The sequence below is a fragment of the Acanthamoeba castellanii genome, assembly GCF_000313135.1.
Source record: "Acanthamoeba castellanii str. Neff unplaced genomic scaffold scf7180000084582, whole genome shotgun sequence".
Classification (NCBI taxonomy): Eukaryota; Discosea; order Longamoebia; family Acanthamoebidae; genus Acanthamoeba; species Acanthamoeba castellanii.
Window position 1 is genome coordinate 118,760 of NW_004457252.1, and position 23,201 is coordinate 141,960.

The following is a 23,201-nucleotide window of genomic DNA, read 5'->3' on the forward strand; positions in this document are numbered from 1 at the left end:
GGTGAGAGATGGAGCCCTACGTGTCGAAGGCGAGCTTGTCGAGGACGGCAAAGGTGGAGAGGACGGCGCGAGGCAGACGGAGGGCGCCCTTGTGGAGTGCCGGCGAGGCCAGCACCACCTCCGGGTGCGACAGGCACGGCCACCCGGCGTAGTCTATCGTGAAGAGATAGCATGGGTGCCAGGCACGTGAGTTGCATTGTTTGGGCAATGATGGGGGGGAGGGGAATGTGCGCACCGATGAGGCTGGGGCGCGTGGTGGAGGCGCGCTCGAACATGAGGTCGGCGACAACGGACCCCTCAGCCAGGTCCACGCACCGGTACACCGACTGCATTAACCACCACCCACCACCCGCCAGCCACCGCGTGTGGTATGTTTCCCATCTATCAGTCGAGTGCTGCGCGAATAGTGATGGATACTCCGCCGCCGCGGGGGGTCGGTCGATTGGTGGGGTGGGGAGGAGAGGGGGGGGTACGTGGGAGGTGGTGGGCGAGGGGAGATGGATGACGAGCCGCGCCCCCTCCTGCTCCACGAAGAAGTGTCCGTCCGCCAAGATCGCCTCGTCCACCTCTGCGTCACCACACACCACACCACACCACACCAGAGAGAACGAGAGAGAGAGAGAGAGAAGAGAACGCCGGCGTAGGCGTCAGGCCAGCCATGTAGATAAGATAGATAGATAAGATAGAGAAGTGCGCGTACGGGTGGTGTCCACGGGAGCGCGTAGGTGGGAGGTGGCCTCCCAGCGGAGCTCCTCGAAGGAGAAGGCCTGGTAGCGGGGCATGGCGGTGATCACCTCGAACATGCCCCCCAGGCCATTGGCCTTGTCCGGGTGCTGCACGCACCACACACACACACACACACACACACACACACACACACACACACACACACACACACACACACACACACACACACACACACAAATAATGGTGTTGGTTCGTGATGAGGCAGAGAACGGGAGGTGGTGGAAGTGAAGATGGAGATGAGCGAAGGGATGGCTGAAGGGCCGCACCGGGGTGGGCTCGAAGGGCTGCTTGAAGCTGGCGTTCTGCGGGGCGGGGCGGAACAGCGGGTACTGGTGGGTGGGCGGCGGCTGCATGGCCAACGCGACGCGGCGCACGTGCTGCATGCCCGGCGTCTGGTACACGTCCACCAGCCACTGCGCGCGCTTCTGCTTCTGCGAAGGCTCCGCGCTCTCCAGGTCCATGGTGGAGGACTCCTGCTGCTGCCGCTGCTCCTCGGCAGGCCCTGCCCGTCGTTCATCAGGGGTGAGCGCGCTTCTGGTCGCATAAGGGAGCAAAGCGAGCGAGAAGGGGGTGGTGGCTCGTACGGGTGGTGTGGATGTGGTAGAGGAGTTGCCCGCATGCGGCGATGGGTCCGTACGAGGCGAGGCCCCACGCGCGGTTGTCCTCCGTGGCAATCGAACCCGTGCCATCGTGGTGCACTCTGTGGGTTTAGATACCAAACATAAGACATTTAATTATAAATATTCATATATAAATGTTGAACCACCACCATCACCACCGCCATGATGAGAGGTGGGTGGTGGTTGGGGTGCGAAGAAAGAATAATTACCTGTCGCGTAGCTGGAGGGTGTCCGCGTCGAAGACGAGAAGGCACAGGGGCTCCACGAACTGAGGGGACCGGAAGTAGAGCCGGCCGTCGACCACGGCCATGTGGACGCCCGCGGACGAGGCCTGCACCTCCGGCACCCCGCTGCTGCGGGCGTAGACGTGGTTGAGCACCGTGCCTGCCAGCGCGAACCCCCCCCCCAACGACGTCATTGGCGACCACTGATGTTTGCTGGCCATTGGGGCGGGGGGGGGCGTACCTCGGTGGCCGGTGCCGACCTTGAGGAGCTCGCTGGTGGGGGACGCGCCGTGGTGCACGTAGAGGTACTGCCCGTCGAAGGCCACCGCGGCCGCTGCCTTGGCCCGGGTGACCACGTGGGCCATTTTGGTGAAACCATCCGCTGCGCAGGCCACGAGGGGGGGGGTGAGCCGAATCGTGGGACGAGAGGAAAACGCAAGAAGAAGAAGAAGAAGAAGAAGAAGAACGAAGAAGAACGAAGAACGAAGAGGGTTGATGGGGGGGGGTTGGTACAGGCGGGGTCCAGCGAGGAGAAGGAAGGGGGCATGGCACGGGCGAAGGTCTGCAGGACGGCCTCGATGTCGATGGTGGCGTCGTAGCTCGCCTCGGCGAAGCGTGGCTCGGTGAGCAGCATGTAGAGGAGGGCAAGCACGCCCTTCAGCGACCCGCGCGCGGCCGTCAGTCGCAGCATGCTCGTGAGAGCCAGACTGTGCACATCTGCTTGTAGCCACGAGCCCACGTACGGACCGCGATGATCAGCAAACATCACCATCACCACCACGTGACGGGGTACGGGGGATGGGAGTGATGATGTTGACGGTAATGGCGTACGTGAGTCGGGCGTGTCGAGAAGTTTGGTGAGATGGGCAATGAGGAGGTCGAGAGACGGGTCCTCCGCAGCGGCTTTGCGCGTGAAAGTGGGCGCCTCCAGCAACAGGGACAGATCGCCCAGCAACTGCACCCGCGCAAGCCCCCCCCCCAAGAGAAAAGAAGAAGAAAAAGAAAAGGTAAGAAAACACGTAGCTGGGGAGATTTGCGGGGGACACGTACGCGGATGGCGAGGGAGCGATGCATGGAGGCGAGGTGTTCGATGAGGGGCAGGTACACCTGCCGGCACAGGGTCAGCAGTTCCGTGGTGCCCTTGACCGCCGACGCGCCACTACTGCGCCGAAACTTGAGGTTGTACGCCGTCTGCAGTGGGAAAGAGCAGTGGAGGTGGAGGTGGTGGGGTGGCGTCGTCGTTACACACGAGAGAGGAAGGGCGGGAGCGAGGACGCGAGGTGCGCCGTACCCACTGGGCCGAGATGCGGGAGAGGATGATGGCCAGCGCGCAGGCCCGCGCCGTGGGCTCTGGGCTGGTTGCTTCTCTCTGCTCCCAGCCCAAGCGCGACATTGTGGGGGGGGAGGGTGAAAGTGAAAGAACACGACGGTGAGCAGACATGGAAGTGCAATCGCCACCCGATAGGGGAGAGGGAGAGGCGCGCACGAGCAGGTAGTCCAGCAGGTCGTCCACGGTCTGGCTCAGCTCCGCCGTTGCGCGGCCGTCGAGCATGCGTCTGGTGGCCTTGCCGTATTTGTTTGCCACCCTCAGGCACACCTGCACCACGCAGCCACCACCACGCAGCCACCATTACCACGACATCACCACACCACGGCGATACCACACGGTCAGCCGTGCACGCGCTCTCCGCGAGCCGTGCATGCACAAGGCGGATGGGTGAAGGTGCCCTCGAGGGCCGCATGCGGTGGCTCGGTTGCGTACCTCCGGAGAGACGGAGGCGAGCAGCGGAAGCAGGTGCACATGCACTCCCTCCACCAGCCGGAGTGCGAGCGGAGTATTGGCCGGCTGCGACACAACGACCAACGAGACGACGGACGTGGGAAGGAGCCGAGTCAATGGCCACCGCACCAACGCATCAACGCACCAAAGCCAAAGGGCCGTACCTTGGCGGGGCGGGAGGGGAAGCGAGGGACCTCGCCATCAGAACGGAGCTCCAGCCCCAGGTTGGTCTCTGCCCGGCGCCCTATCTCCACCGCCTGGTCATCGCAGCCCCATTTGTTTTTCAAAAAATAGGAGAAACGCCCCCGTTCATGCGCCACCCATCAGAACTGCACGGTGCCGCTGCTGCTGCGGCTGCCTATTGTGGTGGTTTGTGGGGGGGGGGCAAAAAAAGAAGAAAGTTGCGCACTTTGGCCACGTCGGGCGACTCGTGGTCTCTCGGGTGGTCGCGCTCCTTCTCTTTCTCCTTGGTGGCCTTGGTGCCGGAGCGCTTGAGGTCGGCAGCGAACGGGGAGCTGCTCTCGTAAAGTGCGAACGCAGACGTACGCAACTCCTCCCTGGTGGATGTAACCCCCCCCGGGCATCCACAGTCAGCAACGCGTTTCAGGGCTGAGGCAAAATGGGGATGAGGGTACAGGTGGAAGTGGTCAAGGGGCGGAAGAGGCACGCCGGAGGGGCAGGCGCCAGCAGCGTTTGCTGCTTCCATGTCCGCCTCCATCTCGCTGCCTGGTATTTTATTGTCCAAACGAAAGGCAAATTTATATATATTTTTATTTTCACTTGCAAATTTCACCAGTATCTGGAAAATTTTGAACTATCCGCAGCATTTTTGTCAAATTACTGGTTGGAATGTGCCACGTCCGACATTGCTCCAAAAGAAAAGAAGAGCCCACAACGAAGGCAGCAAGACGACACGCGTTGCGGTGGAAGAAGACGCATTTCTGAGTGTCGAGAATGCTAACAAAGCTCGAAACGAAGAGCAATCGAGTGAAGGGCTTGAGCTTTCACCCCAAGAGGCCCTGGATTCTTGCCTCCCTCCATAATGGCCTCATTCAATTGTGGGATTACCGCATCAGAACTCTTTTGGATCGATTCGATGAGCATGATGGTTCGCGACTCCACCCCACGGCCCAATCCTGCCGCGCCGCCGCTCACTGAGTGATGTTGTTTGCTCTGGCAGGCCCCGTGAGGGGAATCAGCTTCCACGCTACACAGCCTCTCTTCGTGTCAGGCGGCGATGACTACAAGATCAAGGTGTGGAACTACAAGCTGCGGCGCTGTCTCTTCACTCTGCTCGGGCACATGGACTACATCCGCACAGTCCAATTCCACCATGAATACCCCTGGATTCTGAGCGCGTCCGACGATCAGACGATCAGAATCTGGAATTGGCAGTCCCGTACCTGCATCGCCGTACTCACTGGCCACAACCACTACGTTATGAGCGCCTACTTCCACCCCAAGGAGGATCTCGTCGTCTCCGCCTCGCTTGATCAGACTGTTCGCATCTGGGACATTTCTGGTAAGGCATTCCCTCCAGGCCCGCGACACTTTCCCTCTCTCTCAATTCTAATCCCCCCCTCTTCCTGCCGCAGGTCTGAAGAAGAAGAACGTTTCGCCCACGGGAGGACTTGACGACCCGCTCCGTCTCGCACAGAACGATCTTTTCGGCAACCCCAACGTGGTGGTCAAGTACGTGCTCGAGGGCCACGACAGGGGCGTTAACTGGGCCGCCTTCCACCCCTCTCTGCCCCTCATCGTTTCGGGCGCCGATGATCGCTCGGTCAAGCTCTGGCGAATGAACGGTACGTTGGACGCTTCTCCTTCTTCTTCTACCGCTTTCCCTCGCATGCGCTTTGTCGTCATGGCGCACATCAGCACGCCTGGGGGTGCTGATAACAGCTCCGCGAGGATCGCTTTCTCTCGTTCTTCCTCAGTGCGCGCGTTTACTTACACTTGTAATATTTGTTTGTTCTTCTTCCTCGACGTGGTGCGCGTGCCCCCGCTTGCTGTGATCGTGCACGCATGTAGACACGAAGGCGTGGGAGGTGGACACGCTGCGCGGGCACTACAACAACGTGTCGTGCGTGATCTTCCATCCGCACCAGGAGCTCATCCTGAGTAACTCGGAGGACAAGACCATCCGCGTGTGGGACATGTCCAAGCGCTCGGCGGTGCAGACCTTCCGCAGGGAGCACGACCGCTTCTGGATCATCGCAGCGCACCCCGAGAACAACCTCTTCGCCGCGGGTCACGATTCGGGCTTGATCGTGTTCAAGCTCGAGCGGGAACGGCCCGCCTACGTAGCGCACAAGGGGGCGCTGTTCTACGTCAAGGAGCGCTATCTGCGCACCTACGATTTCGCCTCGGCCCGCGACGTGCCCGTCATGTCCATTCGGCGCGCGGTGGCCAAGTCGCCTCGCTCGCTCTCCTACAACCCCGCCGAGAAGGCCGTCCTCCTCTACTCGGACGCCGACGGTGGCACGTACGAGTTCTACAAGCTCCCCGCCGACGGACGCTCGGCCGACTCGGTCGAGTCCAAGAAGGGCGCCGCCAACTCGGCCGTCTTCATCAAGCGCAACCGCTTCGCCGCCCTCGACGCCAAGGCCGGCCAGCTGCACCTCAAGAACCTCAAGTGCGAGACCGTCAAGCGCCTGCCCATGCCCCCGGGCACCGACATGATCTTCGCCGCCGGCCTCGGCTCCCTCCTCCTCCGCGCCGAGGACAAGATCATCCTCTACGACCTCCAGCAGAAGCGCGCTGTCGCCGAGCTCACCGCGCCCAACATCAAGTACGTCATCTGGGACGACAAGGGCGCCCACGTCGCCCTCCTCGGCAAGGACACGCTCGTGCTCGCCACCCGCAAGCTCGAGCAGGAGTGCATCATCCACGAGACCATGCGCATCAAGAGCGGTGCCTGGGAGGAGAGCGGCGTCTTCCTCTACACCACCGTGTCCCACATGAAGTACTGCCTCCGCGACGGCGAGCACGGCATCGTGCGCACCCTCGACGTGCCCATCTACGTGACCGGCGTCCGTGGCAACCAGGTACTACAACTACTACTATCCCCCCCTACAACCACTAAAACCACTAAAATAACAACAATAGTAATACACCGACTGACGCGATTCCTTGCGCAGGTGCACTGCCTGGACCGCGAGGGCCGTAATCGCGTGGTGCTGATCGACCCGACGGAGTACGCCTTCAAGATGGCGCTGGCGCACAGGCGGTACGCCGACGTGCTCAAGATGGTGAAGCCGGGCCAGTCGAACCTGGTGGGCCAGGCCATCATCGCCTACCTGCAGCGCAAGGGCTACCCCGAGGTGGCGCTCTACTTTGTCAAGGACGACAAGACCAAGTTCAACCTGGCCCTGGAGTGCGGCAACATCGAGGTGGCGCAGGCGTGCGCCAAGGCGCTCGACGACAAGGACGCCTGGCACCGACTGGGCACCGAGGCCCTGCGCCAGGGCAACCACCAGGTGGTCGAGATGGCCTACCAGCGCACCAAGAACTTTGAGCGGCTCTCCTTCCTCTACCTCATCACGGGCAACGTGGAGAAGCTACACAAGATGCTCAAGATCGCCGAGATGCGCAACGACACCATGGGCCGCTTCCACAACGCCCTCTACCTGGGCGACGTCCACGAGCGCGTGCGCATCCTCGAGGAGGTCGGCCAGTTCGGCCTCGCCTACACCACCGCCGCCACGCACGGCCTCGCCGAGGACGCCGCTCGCCTCGCCGAGAAGCTCGACGGCAACCTGGCCCCCGTGCCCGAGGAGTCGGCCACGCGCCTGATGGTGCCCCCCGCGCCGATCCTCCGCCACCACGACTCCAACTGGCCCCTGCTCACCGTCTCGCCGGGCTTCTTCGACCCCTCGACCATGGACGACTCCTCCGGCCGCGGTATCCGCGCTGCCGCCCCCGGCCTCGACCTCGACGACGAGGGCGAAGAGGCCGCCGGCGCCTGGGACGACACCGGCGCCGACCTCGGCGAGGAGGGCGAAGGTGAGGGCCTCGCTCCCGCCGCCGACCTCGGCAACGACGAGGACGACGGCGGTGCCGGCTGGGACGACGACGGCGGCCTCGACGGCCTCGACAGCGTGGACCTGGTCCCGGCCAAGTCCGAGTCGTTCTTTGTCGCGCCGCGACCGGGCCAGAACGCGCGCCAGGTGTGGACCAAGAACTCGCGCCACGCCGCCGACCACGCGGCGGCCGGGTCCATCGAGAGCGCCATGGAGCTGCTCCACCAGCAGGTGGGCGTCGTCAACTTTGCGCCGCTGCGCCCGCACTTCATGGCCCTCTGGATGGGCGCCCACGCCGCCAGCCCGAGCGGACCCCTCGGGCCTGCGGTGATCTCCAACCTGGAGCGCATCGTCGAGGGCCAGAGCGCCGGCCTGCCGGCCCTGTGGACCAACGTGGGCCTGCTCATCGAGCAGCTCAAGGCCGCCTACCGCTCGACCACCAAGGGCGCCTTCGGCGAGGCCCTCGACACCTTCGCGTCGCTGCTGCACATGCTGGTCTTCGTCGTCGCCCCGACCAGGCAGGCGCGGACGGAGGTCGAGGAGCTGCGCGACCTGTGCCGCGAGTACATCCTGGGCCTGCGCATGGAGCTGCACAAGAAGACCCTGCCCGCCCAGAACCAGATCGAGGCGCTGGAGCTGGCGGCCTACTTCACGCACTGCAACCTGCAGCCCATCCACCGCATGCTCGCCCTGCGCTCGGCGATGAAGGCCGCCTACCGCATCAAGTGCTACCACCTCGCCGCCTCGTTCGCCTCCCGCCTGCTCGAGCTCTCGCCCAAGCCGGAGATCGCGCAGGAGGCCAAGAAGGTGATCAAGTTCGCCGAGACCAACAACACCGACGCCCACACCCTCAACTACGACGAGCGCAACCCCTTCGTCGTGTGCGGCATCTCCTTCACGCCCATCTACAAGAACCGCCCCTCCATCGAGTGCCCCTACTGCCACACCCACTACCTCCCCGCCCACGCCGGCAAGCTCTGCCCCACCTGCCAGCTCTCCGGTACTCCACCCCCCCCCATCCACCCAAAGCCTCGCGCCAAACCTTCACCTGCTCACACGTCCTCCTCTTGCGCGCCAGAAATCGGCAAGGAGACCTCCGGCATCAAGTTCACGCCAGGCAGAGACTAAGTGCACGCCCCCCGTCGACGCGTTTAGTAGCGACACGCGGGCGCGCACCTCGAGAAGGTGGCGAGGCGGCACAAACCGAACCCACACCGCACCGTTGGGCCACAGCTTTCGCCATGACGGCCCCCTCGCCACTGTATACATCACACAGCACAGAGGACAACACAGAGAGATTTTTTTGGGGTAAGAAGAACACTGCTCATGCTCATGAGCACGCCATCATGATGGGCGCGATGTGCTTGAATCCGCTCCATCACTCCCCGTTTCAGTCCAGCGACATGAGGTATATATGGTTCGTTGTTGTGGTGGTGGTGCGACTTCAGAGGTCCACTTCATCAAGGTCTCCTCCGTGAAGGTGGTCATCGGTGCCTTCCTCGTTGCCGGGCCTTCCCGCCGCTCCCGCCGCCTCTTCCTCCTCCTCCTCGTGGTGGCGGTGGTGGTGGAAGAAGCCCTCCTCCGCCTCTTCTTCTTGCTCGCCATCGGATTCGTCCTCGGGCATTCGCAGGAAGGGGTCGTTGGCCGGCTCAAAGGTCTCCACGTGGGGCCTGGTCTGGTGGTGGCGGCGGTCGACGTCATTGCCGGCCGGTTCCCCCTCCTGCTCCTCCTGCTCCTGCCGCAGGCCTGGCACGGGTTGGTCCTCCACTCGGAAGTCGAGGGTGGTGGGCGCTGCCCCCGCTCCAGCGCCGCCGAAGCGCGGGGAGGAGGGGGGAGGCTCCATGTCATGGACACCGCGAGCCGCGTCCTGCTCTCGTTCCTTGCCCTTGCCCGCCGCGTCGTCGTAGTGGCCCGGTGGCGGGTGGATGCTGTCCATGACCGCCCCGAACTCGCTCACCGACATAGTGTCGGTGTGGGAGCCCACCCACGCGGCCGGGTCATCGTAGTCGCTGTCGCCCAGCTCGTCGCCGCCCGCACCCTTCTCCTCGTCGTCCTGCCACCCAACAACAACGAACCACCACGCCATGTCAGTGTCAGGAAAACAGTAACTATAACAATTTCCCTTCGGGCAACGACGACGACGACAAAAGCTGACGCGGACGCACCTCATCGAACACGCGGGTGTCGTTGAGCGCGGCGATGGCATCGCGGACTTTGTTGAAGACGCAGTTCTTGCCCAGCAGGTCCATGACACCGCTCTTGTGGAACAGGTCCAGGAGCGGCTCGCGCAGCTTCACGAAGGCCACGTAGATGTTGCGTCGCTTGTAGTCGGCCACCATGTCCGTGAGCGTGGCGATCGCGCTGTTTTGGTGCACAAACGGAGAGAGAGAGAGAGAGAACAAACACAACCTCACGCTACACGCTACGCTACACGCTACGCTACACGCTACGCTACACATGCACCGTCCGAGGTAAGACAAGCGAGAGCAGGGCGAGTCACCTGGCATCCATATCCTGGATGTTGCGCGCGTCGATGATGATTGCCTGGGTGCGCGCGCTCAGGTGAGCACACAGCAAATAAGAAGAATAGAAAAGAAAAGAAAGAAAAAGAAAAGAAACAACGAGCGCAGTACCTGGAGTGGAGGCAGGGTGGGCTCGGAAGCGCCCGCGTCGGTGGAGCCGAAGCGCTCGATCCGTGCGAACATGTCCTTGATCTTGCCGATGTTGGCAAAGTACAGCGACTCCTCGATCCTGAGCAGCAGCACCCCCTGCACACAACACACACACGACACACACGACACACACACGACACACAGACGACACACACGACACACAGGATATCGGCCATGGCCATCTCTCACCCATCAGACGTGGTGCAGGAGGAGACACGAGGGTGGGTGGCTGGAGGTGGCGTGCCTCGATGGGCTTGGCCTGGGTGAACTGGGAGATGTCCTTGAACTTGTTGGTGTTGGGCATCTTGCCCAGGATGGCGAGGTGGGGCAGGGACGTCTTCTTGATGATCCACAGCACCGAGATCGCCAGCGAAATGGTGATGCCCAGCTCCACGCCCAGCACCACTGCACCCATCACGTGTCAACGCCTGGTCAGGCTCCACAGCACAGGTGGCCAACGGTGGTGGTGGGTGGTGGTGGGTGGTGGGCACAGTGCGTACCGGTGATGAAGAAGGTGGCGAGGAGCAGGATGATGGCGCCGAGATCACGGATCTTCCACAGGAAGACCAGGTCCTCGTACTCGACCAGGCCTGGTGCACAACAAGAATGGAGAATGAGAAGGCTCAGCCCAATGGATGGATGGAGGAAGATGGAAGGTTTCAAAGGGGAAGGGGAAGGGGAAGAGGTACCGACGGCGGCCACGATGATGATGGAGGCCAGCACGACCTTGGGCAAGTAGTAGAAGAGGCTGTCCAGGAAGAGGATGGTGAACAGCACCGCCATCGCCACGAAGAAGTTGTACAACTGCGTACGCGCACCCGCCATGTCCGCTGTTGCGACCATCGCCCAACCAACATCGCAAGGGCAATTAATGATCACTCTTCATTTTAATGTGTAATCGGCCAAACCAAAACCAAAAAACCAAAATAACTCAAGTAATAATAATAAAACTAAATTGACGATCAAACGTACCCAATGCACTGCGGACGAGAGAACCGAAGGAGGGGAAGATGCGGAAGAAGGAGCCCACCATGTTGGCGCTGCCCAACGCCACCAGCTCGCGGTTGGGCGACACGGTGTAGTGGTGCTTTCCCGCGTAGTACTTGGCCACGATGATCGACTCTGCGCAGTCACACACGCGCACGCGCACACGCACACACAACACACAACACATTGTCAGTTCGCCATTATCATCGTCATCACCACCGGGTTGGCGAGACGGGTCGAGAGCAGGTGTGGTGAGGCACCGATGAACCCGAGGATGGCGATGATGATGGAGGGCTGGATGGAGTTCTGGAAGTCCTTGAGCGACTCGAGCACGCGCGGCGGGAAGATGGGCGTCGGAAATTCGCTGTTGATCTCGCCCAGGATCTCGACGCCCTTCTTGTCCACTTCGCCCCACCACCCGATCAGGATGCCCAGCAGCACCACGATCAGCGTGTCCTATGTGGAATTCAAAGTCATTCACACCAATCAGCGATACGTCCGGATAATTACAATTCATCATCATCGCCACCACCACCACCACCATCATCATAGAAAGGAGTGGGGTCGGGGGGAGCGGTACGGGGATGAACTTGATGCAGGTGGCCAAGATCGGGTGACGTCGCTTGACGTACTTGGCCTGCCACTTGATCCCTCGGAACAGGAACAACAGTCCCAGCGTGCAGATTCCTGGATGGTTCCCGCAACAACAACCACCACCGGCCGTCGTCGTTGGTCAGCGCGCGCGGCGTGTGTCCAATATGGGGGGGTTGGGGAGTATACCGATGAGGAGAGTGCGCCATTCGGTTTGGTCGATGTTGTCGAGGGTGTAGATGAGCTTGGCCCAGTCCTTCTTCCCGTCTGGATTGGGGATGCCCAGGAACAGTCCAACCTTCGCGTACATACGCGACACCGACACGACGCACACGACACGACACGACACACGATGTGTCAGCCGGGTGAGCACCGGGACCCGGTGAGAGTTGTGGGGCGGCGACGAAAAGAAGAGGGGTTGATTACCTGCTCGAGGAAGATGATGAGGGCCACGGCGTTGATGAAGCCCGCGAGGAGGGGGCGCGAAAGGAGGATGTCGAGGAAACCGAACCGCATCAACCCCAGCGAAAACAAAAACACGCCCACCTGTGTGTGTGTGTGTGTTTGAAGACCCGCCACCGGTGTCAGTGCCCTTGTGAGCTCGAGCCCGCAGGAAAAAGAACGAAGGCGGCGGCGGGGGGCTTACTATGAGGGAGAAGAGATGCGCAAAGGCCACGATGTCGACATCGCCGTCGAAATTCTCGAAGGAGTGGGTGAGGAGGATGGCCGACACGGCATCGGGGCCGATAGACAGCTGTCGGCTGTTGCCCATCATCATGTACACCAGTGCCGTAATCTGTTACTCCGACGACGACGACGTCCCACACCGTTAGCCACGGCACGACAGAGCACTTGGCACATCTTCTTTCCACACATCATCACACCACAATAACACCAACAAACAACACAACAAACAAACAAACAACACACACACACACACACACACACACACACACACAAACACAAAACATGGGAAACAGACCCAAGAGGAGTAGAGGCCGTAGACGGGCGGCAGGCCGGCGAGGATGGCCATGGCGAGGGAATGGGGCACGATCATTGCCGACACGGCCGCGCCTGCAGCCAAGTCGTACACAAAATCGCTTCGCCACTCGTATCGTGGGAGCCTGGTGTGCACCATCCACACCACCCACTGTTAGAGCTGCGAGAAGCCGGAGAGTGTTGAACAAGAAGAACAACAAGGAGGCCAACGAGGTGATGTGGCGAGGAGGGTTAGCGCACCACATGAGGATGGGCACGTAGTAGGGGAAGGTCTTCTTGAAGCCCTTCCATGTGAGCCACTTTTCTCTGAACTGGGGCGTCGTGTGCATTGTGAGCAGCGACCCCAGCCCTGCATTGTCACACCACACGAATGTCGCCACGAGGCGTGGTGTGTGTGTGTGTGTGTGTTGTGTGTTGTGTGTGTGCGTGTGGTGTGTCAGGCCAGCACCATCAGAGCAGTCCTTCCATCCACCTTTCGCCCCAACCACGATCATTGTGGCTGTCCGCGAGAAGGAGCAGAGAGTGTGTAGGATGTGTACCGGCTTTGCTGCGGTAGTAGTGATCGAGTTCGGGCAGCTCGTCGACGTCCTCGTCCTCTGCGCCCGAGAAGAGCATGCGGTAGTGCTTCGCCGCACTCGACGACGGCACTGTGTCCCCCGCCACATCCCCATCCCCAGCCGACCACAACCCAACCGCGCGTGCCGTGTGAGCGACACGTGGGCACCACCACCACTCAGCGCACGCCAATAAATGCACACGGTCTGTGCACCACCGCCACGAAGGGTAAAGGGGGAGGAGAGGTGTGTACGGTAGGCGTCGTCGCTCACGGCGGCGGGGTGTGGGCGCTTGCGGCGGCGCGGCTGGCCGGAGCCCTGCTGCTGGTCGGCGGGGTCGAGCGATGGCGGCTCGGCCGAGGCAGACGCGTCCTCCTCGCCACTACCCGTGCCGGCACCATCGTCGTTGCCGCTGCCGTAGCCGTAGCCGTCGTCGCCGTCGCCGTCGCGGGGTGACCCGCTCTGCCCGCGCCCTTCTTCGTCTTGTTGGTCGTAGTCGTTGACGAAACGATGCGGGACAGGCGATCCCTCGGCCCCCTCTTCGAGCCCCTCCACGGGGGCGGGGTCATCTTCGCCCCCATCAAGCACCTCCACGCCCCCGGTGAGGCGCGACGAGAAGATGTTGAAGCGCTCAGCAAGCCATGATGCCATGGCCACTCACTCGCTCGGGAGATGGTCAAGAGATCACTTGCTGTATGTCGTGCTCAATCAATTTAGATCGATTTTTGTGTAGAGCCGTTCCAATTGATCAATCGAGTTGTGCCGGGAGCGGGGCCACCAACGAAACGGTGGCTTGTGCTCTGAGGTTCGCAACGGAAATTCCCAAGCTTGGCTGCCTACGTGGCACTCCTCTCTTAAAAGACGAGACTATTAAAATAAAGGAAAATAAAACACAATAAAATGGAGCACGCGTGGGCGGGTCTGCTGGCGGCACTGCAGGCCGCGGACCAGGAGGGGTCGGGGCTGTGGGTTGGCAGCCGGCCGTCAGTCCTGGCATCGCCCGCGGTGGTCGGGGCCTACGCGTGGGGTTCTCGGGTGTACGGTACCGCACGCCCCACCTCCGACTGGGACGTCGTATGCATCACCACCTCCACCACCACTTCCTCTACGCCCTCGCCTTCGTCTCCTACGCCGCCGTCTGATGCTGCGGCGGGGGGAGTGGAGGGTCCCTACGCGCTGTACGACGATGGACACTACAACGCGTCGTTCTACTCCCTGCCCCAGTGGATCACGGCCGTACGCCGGCTCCCTCCACTTCACCGTGGGCGTCGTGTGTGCTCATCATCGAAGAGCCTGGTGCGTGGTGGGGCGCGCAGGTGTGGGAGCATCGGCACGACGCCCTGGAATGTGCATTCCTCCCGCCTCAGCACGTACGCGCGCATTCCTCGCATTCGGTGGCTTCTCGCTCTCTCACGCTCGTTGGTGGCTGGCACGCACGCACGACGCGCAGCGGTGGAGAGAAGACAAAGAGGCGATGAAGCGGGCGGCGGTTGTGGTGGACCCCGACGTCCTGTACCGGCGAGTGTCGTGGGAGGCGCGCCGCCGCATCAACATCGCCAAGGACAAGCAGGCCAAGTCGGGCGAGGACCCGCGCAAAGACATAGTCCACTCGCTCCGCTACCTCCTCTTCGCCCTCCAGATCCTCCACACCGTACCCACCCGGCCCATACACGCGCGCCGAGTGAGGATTTAATTCCTCGCTCGAGGCCGAAAAGAGCATTTAATGGACTTGCCACGTCATGCTGACCAGGCGCGTGCGTGGCGTGGTGTGCAGAACACGATCGGGGACTACGGGGCGGCCAACGCGCACTTTGAGCGCATCATGGCCAGCAGTGCCGATGACGTGGACTGGCCCTATTGGATTGGCCTCCACGACGGGCTGCAGGAGAGCCTTACCGGCCTCGTCTCCTCCCTCGTCCACCCCATCCACTCCCGATGCGAGCTATTCAGGTTCACCGCCTCGCACACCACATCTCCTCTCGTCCCCCCCTCTCTCCCCACAAGAACGCTTTCGTTCTTGTCGTGGAGTGCTCTTCTCATCAGCGTTGCATTCGCCCCACATGGTGTTTGCAGGACGGCCCAATGGAACCTCCGCCGACGGGTTGGCAAGCGCAGCCAGGGCGCAACCGCCGCCGCTGCCACGAGATCGTCCACGGCCTCCTCCTTCTCCTCACCGGCCGTGCCGCTGGTGATGGTGGATTGCACGTACGAGCCGGTACGCATCCAGGGGCACCAACCAAATCAGCCATGGCTGGCCGCTCGTTGTTGACCACTCTCTCCTCACGCAATGTCTCCTTGGGCTGACCGGGCAGGTGCCGCGTGCGGTGGCGCTATTGCGGGCAGGCATGTCCCTCGATCAGCTGGCACGTATTCTACTTACGCCCATACGCGGTGGTCGGACGCGTCCGCATGCTGCTGCCGCGATGTACATCAGCAACGCTGGCGCTTCACACCACACACACACACACACACACACACACACACACACACACACACACACAGGACACACACACCATCACATACACACGCCACACAGGACATTGATGTTCATTCTCTCTTTCTCTTCTCTCTTTTGGCTGCAGCGGGAGGAGCACGGAATCCTGAGTTGGCAAATGGAGGGAATGCCCGAGCTGGTCCACTTGATCCCCGACCACCTCGTACGTGTGAGCGACACCACCACCACCACCACCACCACCACCACCACCACCACCACCACCACCACCACCACCACCACCACCACCCAGCTCGAATTCCATCCATACATACCCCTCATGTGATCTCCTCCTCCCGCAGGCCGACCCCGATCACCACCGCCCAGCGCAAGAAGAAGGCCCGGAACGTCAACACCATCGACCGCCCAAGTGTGCAACAGCGGCGCAGGAATGCCACGGGGGTCTCATGTACTGCCGCCTCCCCTCCAACTGTCATACATCTATCCCCATTCCAACTCGTGGCCCGCGCGACACAGATTGGACGCGAGCCGGAACTGGGAGGTGGTGTGCTGGCCTCCCGCCCAGGTGCCCCACCTGCACGAGCCCTCTTCCGCCTCCTTGGACTGGGTACGTATCATGTTGTCCTCTCCTTTTCCTCGCGGTGACGTAGATTCACACCCCGCCACTCACATCGCAACGCCACGGGTTCGCATACACACGCCACACGCCACACGCCACACACGCCACACACGCCACACACGCCACACACCACACACACACACACTCTCTCTCTTCTCACATCAGGATTCGGTGCGGGTTTTCGAGTACGTGGACGGGGTGACCCTGTCTCTGTTTTACTACGCTGGCCAATGGCGGGTCTCCAGCCCCGGTATGTTGCATTCCCACGCGTTCCACATTCCTCACCCGCTTTTCGGTCCTGTTGTGGGCCTCTGTCTGACAGCAATCCGTGATCTGCTTTTTTTAATTGTTGACCTCAGGGGATGCCGATGCGTCGCGCGAGGCGTTTCCAGGGCTGGAGGAGCCCCTGCAGGACGCCTTCTGGCATCTGTGGCGGGCATTGGGCTACTCCCTCCCGCCAGCTGACGACGGCGACACCACGACCACCACCCGCCGGTACACCACCATCACACATCTCCTGATGTGCGAGTGCGCGGTTTGTTTTTTAAGCAACAGCGCGTGCAGAAGTGTGTACACGTTCGTGATGACGCTGCGACGGCTCCGGTTCATCACACGGCCGGTGGTGGACGACCTCCTGCTGACGGGCGTGCGAGACATGGCCACCATGCGCGAGCTCGAACCCGCCGCCATCGCCGTGCGTGCTACATCCCTCCCAATTCCCCCCCCCCTCACTTTGCATTCCACGTCGACAATCGTGCCGAACGCAGGCCGAGCGGGGATGGCACAGCGCCCGCGAGTTCACGGACCTGACCCCGGCGCAGGCTCGGGAGGAGGTGAAAACCACCAACCCGCTCTTGCGTGCCGGCTACCTGTTCGTCGATGCCCGGTACCCGTCCGCCTCCCATACGACACGACACGTCACACATACACGACACGACACGGCACGGCACGGCACGGCACGGCACGACACGACACGACACGACACGACACGACACGACACGACACTCGTGTGCGTGCGCTTCTCTTCTTCCATTTCGCCCACATTTGTGTTTTCATTTGGAAATGCAAGGTTGGGCCGGGCGAAGGCGATGAACCCGCTCCACGTGTGGCTGCAGTGGACGGCGCCCCTGGTGCCTTCGTCCCCGGCGCCCCTCGTGCTCTCGCCCGTCCTCCCCGACGAACGGCGCCTCGGCGAGTCCATCCGCTACCTGGGCCTCCGGCGCACACGCCTCTTCCTCGCCCACTGGCCCCAATTTGCCCCCGTGCGTTTCCCCTGTGTGTCATGTGTGTGTGTCGTGTCGTGTGTGTTGCTAGGAATGTTGTAATATATGTGGCTGACGGTGTTGAGGCGACAGGAGGTGGAGGCGCTGGTGGAGGAGCACGAAGTCCTGTGTCGCGCGATCGACGAGGCCTACGACCGCGTGCGCGCGGTGGCCGACCTGCGTGCCTTCTCGCGGGAGGTGCGCGGGTGGTGGTGCGGCTGGGTGCTGCTCATCCTCCGCAAGCAGCCGTTCCGCTCCGCGCGCGACTACCTGGCCCTGTGCCCCGCGCGCGACTACTGGTCCCTCCGCGGCCAGCACGCGCGGGCCGTGGCGCCCCTCTCTTGAAGAGTGTGCCTCCACCCCCCCCCCCGGGTCGTGTGATGATTCACTTGGTTGCGGCCCCGTTGATGGCCAGCCGGAACTGCTCGAGGATGAGAAACATGCAGGCCGCCGGCGGGATCGAGCGCGTCAGGTTCAGTCCGATCCCCTTGTACAGCCCTCGCACGCCCTCCGTGCTCACGATCTGCGCATCATCGTCATCACCATCACCATCACCATCAGTAACAACAACAACAACAACAACATCATCTTCATCAACAACAGCGTCAGCGGTGCGCCCGGGAGTGGGGAGAGTACGTGTCGGGTGGCGTGTAGGACGCCGCGGTAGGGGCAGTTCTGCTGCTGGAGGACGGAGCGGAGGAGCTGGTAGGGGTAGGTGGCCACCAGGGCCAGCGTACGCGACCCGGCGCCGGCCAGCAGCTGCGCCCAGGCCGGGAACACCCCGCGCTCGTCCGTCAGCCTATACTTCATCTGCTCCACAGCGGCAAAGGGGGGGCGCGCGATCAGTACGGTGGGGAAAGAACGCGGTCACACACACACGACACACGCACACGAAGGAGAGAGCGAGGCCGCGGCTCAATTACCTGATCGTAGGTGGCGAGCTGGAGGGCGCCGTCGACCACGCCCAACACGGAGATCAGCGTTCCCCGCCAGAGCCTGCGTTCCCCGCCAACGGTCTCAGAGTGAGTGCGAATACTGCACATCGACACACACGACACACACGGCACACAACAGGCGCGTGGGTGAGTACCCGCGGATCCCCTGGGTGGCGATGATGCTCCTGGTCAGGGCCAGAAGAGAGGGCGCGGCGGCGGTCGGCGTGGGCGGCGCCGTGATGCGGCGCAGCTTGAGCACCCAGAACGGATTCACGATCACCGCACACGCCGCCCCGCTCACCGCCGCCGCCACCAGATCGAATCCCATCGTCGGCCGCGGCGGCTTCAGCGACGCTGTTGTTGTTGTTGTTGTTGACGACGATGGTGACGATGAAGGTGATAACGATGAAGGAGGCGAAGTGGCGGGGAAGGTCTTGCGCAGGCGCGTGCGCAGGTGGTCGTAGAGGGCAAAGTAGAGGCCCATGTTGATGAAGATGCCCGTGGCGGTGGGCACCACGCCGCGATAGAGGCCCCGCGCGCCCTCCGTGCGCGCCACGGCCGCCACGAGCCCCGCCAGCGATCGTTTGGCGCCCGCCGTCAGCTGGCCCACCTGCATGCGCGCCTCCACCGATTCTGCAGTCACCCCGCGACGGGGGTCCACCAGAGTGAGCAACGCTCTCGCTGCAGTGCGTGCGTGTGCGGTGGTGTGCGTGTGTGTGCGTGTGTGTGTGGTCGCGTACCGAGGGGGTAGAAGGCCACGCACACGATCAGTCCGGCAAGTGCACCGCCGCTCAGTTCAACCTTCCAGCTCTGCACACCGCCGGCGGTGAGTGAGGGGAAGTGAGTGGTGAGGGGGCAGGAGGGCGTGTACGGCGACGGGCCGGGGCTCGGCCGGCGGCGGTGGTGGCGGCGCCCCACTGTCGTCGCTGGCGCCGTTGGCGGCGTCGCGGCGCGATGTACGCTGTGGTCGGGCCTGTGGGGCTCGCACTTCCATTGTTTTATGTGGTGGTGGTCCAAATGCAGCTGCTGCGTTCGCAGTGGTGCTGGTGGCAGTGGTGGGTGAAGGCTGTGTTTTGAGTCTATGGAGGTGGTGGGTCGGCGGGTGCTGGGTGTTTTGCACACGTGCGTCTTAAGCGGTTCGAGAAACTTTAGCTCTTCTCGTTTTCTCCTGATGGTGGCGGTGGTGGTGGTGGCGGCTGGCCACGGCTGGCCGCGTGGAGGCGGCATGGCGTGGGGGTTGCGTGGTCCCGGCAGCCTGCTGTTTTCCGCCTTCTTGTCAGTCAGGTTCCTCCTCAAACGCCTGCTACCTCCGAAAGAGAAAACGAGGAAGGAAAACAGGCCAACGGAAAATAGAAAGAAATAAAAAATAGGCCAACGGAAAATAGAAAGATACAAAAAACACGCGCGCCGAATTCCATCACCAAACGGGGTAATTGTCGGCTTTGAGGACAATACAGGCCACGCGTGGTGACTGCTAATCGTCAGATCCCCATCATCAATCACTACAAAGACAACCAAGCTAGAGAGATGGCGACCAAGACTGCTGTGTGCGTGCTGCGCGGGTTCGGAGATGCGGCTGTGGAGGGCACTGTGCGCTTTTCGCAGACGGCTGATGACGAGCCAACGACGATCGATGTCGAGATCAAGGGCCTCAAGCCCGGCCCCCACGGCTTCCACGTCCACGAGTTCGGCGACAACACCAACGGCTGCGTGAGCGCGGGCGGCCACTTCAACCCCTTCGGCAAGAAGCACGGCGGACCCGACGATGAGGAGCGTCATGTTGGCGACCTCGGCAACGTCGTGGCCGACGAGACGGGCGTGGCCCGCACCACCATCAAGGACAGGCTCGTCACCCTCGGCGGCCCCCACTCCATCATCGGCAGGACCATGGTCGTTCACGCCGATGAGGATGACTTTGGCAAGGGTACTCTACCTCCCCCCTTCCAATCTCTACCATAATCCTTGGCTTGGCGCTGTAGAGTGGTTCCAAGTGAGGTGGATGATGATTCTACATGATGAGAGCGTGCGTGGTATCACTGCTGACCGGCTCTTCTTGACTGTGTGGACAGGTGGCTTCGAGGATTCGCTGACGACTGGCCACGCTGGTGCTCGGCTGGCGTGCGGCGTCATCGGCCTCTCCAAGTAAACACCCCTTGCACCCCTCCTTCAAGCCCACCCTGTCCTCCAAAGCTCGCGGCGCTCGACCACGTGCGCGTGTGGGTGGTGGGCTGAACCACCACGTCGTGTGGTCCTACCAGTTGTGAACGCTTCTTGTTCGCAATAAACACACGCCTCACCTCACACCTCTCTCTTCTTCTTCTTTCCTCGTGGCCGCTCTTGGGGCAGGTTGGCCGAGTCCTCCCGCTTGTGAAGAAGGAACGTGAAGCGAAGGTGAAGAAGCACCAGCTCGAGTACTAACAGCCAGCCCCAAAAATAATACGAATAAAAAAGGCGCCAAAAAGATTCCTACAACTACAAAAGAAGAGATCGAACGATGATGGAGGCCACCACGCACCACTTGCTCGGCCCACGTAAAGAAGATGAAAAGAAAGAAGAAGGAGTGGTGGGCATCGTCAGCGTACTCGAGGAGCAGGTGCAGCAGCTCGAGCGGCTCGTGACGGGGCTCGTGGGCGAAGTGCGGGTGCTGCACCGCCAGCGCCGCCGCGACCTGCGCCAGGTGCAGCAGCTCGAGCTGCTCGTAGCGGGGCTCGTGGGCCAAGTGCGGGTGCTGCACCGCCTGCGCCGCCTCGACCTGCGCCAGGTGCGCCTCGGCATGGCCGCCCTGCGCGCCCCCCGCCCCCACCAGCCGCCGCGGCCGCCGCCAGCAGAGGAGGTGGCAGCAGCAGCAGGAGGCCATCAACAGCAGCCGACAGAAGCAGAAGCAGAACCCGAAACAAACGAAGCAGAAGCCGCACCAACAATGGCGGATGCTGCAGTGCCCAAGAACAAGGAGGCCGACCAAAGCGATGCCGCCAACGTCAGCGTCGACGACACGAGTAGTAATAGCAGTAGCAGCAGCAGCAGCAGCACGCCGACTACATCGGTGGGGTCCTACTTCGCCTTTGCCACGGACGCCCCGTGGTACTCCTCGCCCCAGGCCCACGCCAACGACGACGACGGCGCCTACGCTGCCCCGACGAGTACGACCACTACCGCCGCCGCCGCCGCCGCCGCCAACGAGGGGTACGCCACCGTCATCGATGATGACGATGATGATGATTACGACGACGACGACGAGGATGGTGGCGTGCTGCCCACCATAATCGCCGGCATCACGTGGCCTTCTTCTCCCGACCCTCTCCTGCCCATGCTGGACCGCGACAGCGACCACGGGACCAACGAGGCGGAGAACGAAGACGACGACGAAGAGCGAGCGGAGATCCAGGAGCCCGAGCCCTCCGAATACCCTCCAGCACCCACGACCACCTCCACCACCACCACCACCAGCATCACTGGCAGCAGCGGCACCACCGCCACGGCTGCCGCTGCTGCCGCGCCCAGCAGCGAGGCGGTGGGAGTACTGGCGGCTGTAGAGGAGGAGGAGGACCACAGCACAGACGAGGCGGGAACGGCGGCGGGCAGGGAGGCGAGTGACGGGCACGACGAAAGCGAGTGGCGGGTGCTGATTTCTGTGGATGTGGACGGAGCGCAGCAGCAGCGGCGGCGGCGGCAGCGGTGGTCGGTTGGGGCGACCGCAGCAGACGACGACGACAGCAGCAGCAATGGGGAGGGAGACGGCGACAACGTCACTGGCGACGACGACGACGACGAAAAGACCGACGTCGAGAGTACCACGGACGAGATGGAGGGCACGGACGAGGCCGAGGTGGACATCTACGGCCTGCAGTGCGCCGGCGATGAACCGCGGCATGACAGGAAGCGCAGCCGCGAACCGGAGCAGCGCCCCAAGAAGCCGCCGCCGCGCGTGAACAAAGGCGGCGGCGATGGCGACGGCGACGACAACGACGGCGACGGCGACGGCGACGACGACGACGACGACGACGACGACGACGACGACGACGACGACGAAGGAGGCGATGAGCAGGAAACGGAGGAGAAGAGCCCGAAGATGAAGAGGCGGAGAGGGAGGCCGAGGAAGTGGGATTCGACCGGCAAGGCCAAGAAAGAGAAGAACGAAAAGAAGAACGTAGTGAAGAAGAAGAACGAAGCGAAGAAGGAGAAAGAGCGGGGAGAAGCGACGGGGGCCGCCGTGTGGCTGACCTCGAGCAAGGTCAAGTCGGTCACCGATTCCACGCGGCTCTCCTGGTGTCCCCAAAACGCGGTACGCGCTCTCCCGTTGTTTTTTAGAACCATCATCGCCGATTGCAGCCTCACATTTTGATGTGTTGCAACACAACAGTTCTGTGATCGATATCATGTCTCTCCGTACTATATTGCTATGGTCTGGCGCCACGACTCACGACTTCCTCTCTTCTTTGGGTGTTGCGTGCAGCCGTGCGCGAACTGCCTCAACTTCATCGCCGGGCTGGAGATGGGGAAGAAGCACGGCTCGCGCAAGCAGGCCTGCGCCTACCGAGACAATTAATTAAGAGCGGCGAGTCACTCCCCGCTGCCATCTCCGGAGGGTACCCACCACCTCCGGTGCACATGGCTGCAGTGCTCCCCTTTAGGCCGCAGCAAGGGTTGCAAATAAATTATTGTTATTCTATTTATTTGCAACTCTTGTGTTGTGCAATAAGAGAGGATGCTGTGCAGTGGTGCTGCAAGGGGGAGAGC

The 23,201-nt window shown here is 62.2% G+C and overlaps 7 protein-coding genes across 7 annotated transcripts; 4 read left to right on the forward strand and 3 right to left on the reverse strand.

Moving 5' to 3' along the window:
* Positions 1-16: 16 nt before the first annotated feature.
* Positions 17-4,089, reverse strand: ACA1_048480 (uncharacterized protein; the record flags this gene model as incomplete). The annotated part of the gene is made up of 18 exons (XM_004333012.1): positions 17-153; positions 236-326; positions 474-568; positions 701-833; positions 1,014-1,076; positions 1,122-1,249; positions 1,332-1,447; positions 1,577-1,751; positions 1,833-1,973; positions 2,144-2,308; positions 2,423-2,546; positions 2,642-2,782; positions 2,883-2,960; positions 3,078-3,188; positions 3,354-3,437; positions 3,536-3,628; positions 3,781-3,886; positions 4,007-4,089. The coding sequence occupies 18 exons, from the start codon at positions 4,087-4,089 to the stop codon at positions 17-19; spliced, it is 2,064 nt and encodes a 687-aa protein (XP_004333060.1).
* A 236-nt stretch (positions 4,090-4,325) lies between these two features.
* On the forward strand, positions 4,326-8,521 carry ACA1_048490 (alphaCOP, putative; the record flags this gene model as incomplete). Its single annotated transcript, XM_004333013.1, has 6 exons — positions 4,326-4,479; positions 4,552-4,893; positions 4,967-5,176; positions 5,403-6,418; positions 6,512-8,393; positions 8,472-8,521. 6 exons carry the CDS (start codon positions 4,326-4,328, stop codon positions 8,519-8,521), a joined length of 3,654 nt encoding a protein of 1,217 aa, XP_004333061.1.
* Positions 8,522-8,837: 316 nt separating this feature from the next.
* ACA1_048500 (inorganic anion transporter, sulfate permease (SulP) subfamily protein) lies at positions 8,838-13,847 on the reverse strand (the record flags this gene model as incomplete). Its single annotated transcript, XM_004333014.1, has 16 exons — positions 8,838-9,446; positions 9,559-9,754; positions 9,894-9,937; positions 10,027-10,161; positions 10,283-10,470; positions 10,566-10,655; positions 10,755-10,869; positions 11,054-11,187; positions 11,313-11,508; positions 11,633-11,739; positions 11,833-11,941; positions 12,290-12,439; positions 12,626-12,767; positions 12,883-12,946; positions 13,182-13,289; positions 13,451-13,847. 16 exons carry the CDS (start codon positions 13,845-13,847, stop codon positions 8,838-8,840), a joined length of 2,784 nt encoding a protein of 927 aa, XP_004333062.1.
* A 249-nt stretch (positions 13,848-14,096) lies between these two features.
* On the forward strand, positions 14,097-17,874 carry ACA1_048510 (uncharacterized protein; the record flags this gene model as incomplete). The annotated part of the gene is made up of 14 exons (XM_004333015.1): positions 14,097-14,432; positions 14,513-14,566; positions 14,647-14,847; positions 14,971-15,146; positions 15,270-15,411; positions 15,779-15,853; positions 15,990-16,096; positions 16,165-16,255; positions 16,433-16,517; positions 16,627-16,762; positions 16,832-16,961; positions 17,035-17,153; positions 17,337-17,529; positions 17,623-17,874. The coding sequence occupies 14 exons, from the start codon at positions 14,097-14,099 to the stop codon at positions 17,872-17,874; spliced, it is 2,097 nt and encodes a 698-aa protein (XP_004333063.1).
* Positions 17,875-17,914: 40 nt separating this feature from the next.
* On the reverse strand, positions 17,915-19,458 carry ACA1_048520 (carrier superfamily protein; the record flags this gene model as incomplete). Its single annotated transcript, XM_004333016.1, has 6 exons — positions 17,915-18,052; positions 18,166-18,339; positions 18,453-18,564; positions 18,620-19,097; positions 19,205-19,274; positions 19,336-19,458. The coding sequence occupies 6 exons, from the start codon at positions 19,456-19,458 to the stop codon at positions 17,915-17,917; spliced, it is 1,095 nt and encodes a 364-aa protein (XP_004333064.1).
* A 533-nt stretch (positions 19,459-19,991) lies between these two features.
* ACA1_048530 (copper/zinc superoxide dismutase) lies at positions 19,992-20,610 on the forward strand (the record flags this gene model as incomplete). Its single annotated transcript, XM_004333017.1, has 2 exons — positions 19,992-20,388; positions 20,534-20,610. The coding sequence occupies 2 exons, from the start codon at positions 19,992-19,994 to the stop codon at positions 20,608-20,610; spliced, it is 474 nt and encodes a 157-aa protein (XP_004333065.1).
* Positions 20,611-20,961: 351 nt separating this feature from the next.
* Positions 20,962-23,010, forward strand: ACA1_048540 (uncharacterized protein; the record flags this gene model as incomplete). The annotated part of the gene is made up of 2 exons (XM_004333018.1): positions 20,962-22,746; positions 22,918-23,010. The coding sequence occupies 2 exons, from the start codon at positions 20,962-20,964 to the stop codon at positions 23,008-23,010; spliced, it is 1,878 nt and encodes a 625-aa protein (XP_004333066.1).
* Positions 23,011-23,201: the final 191 nt, after the last annotated feature.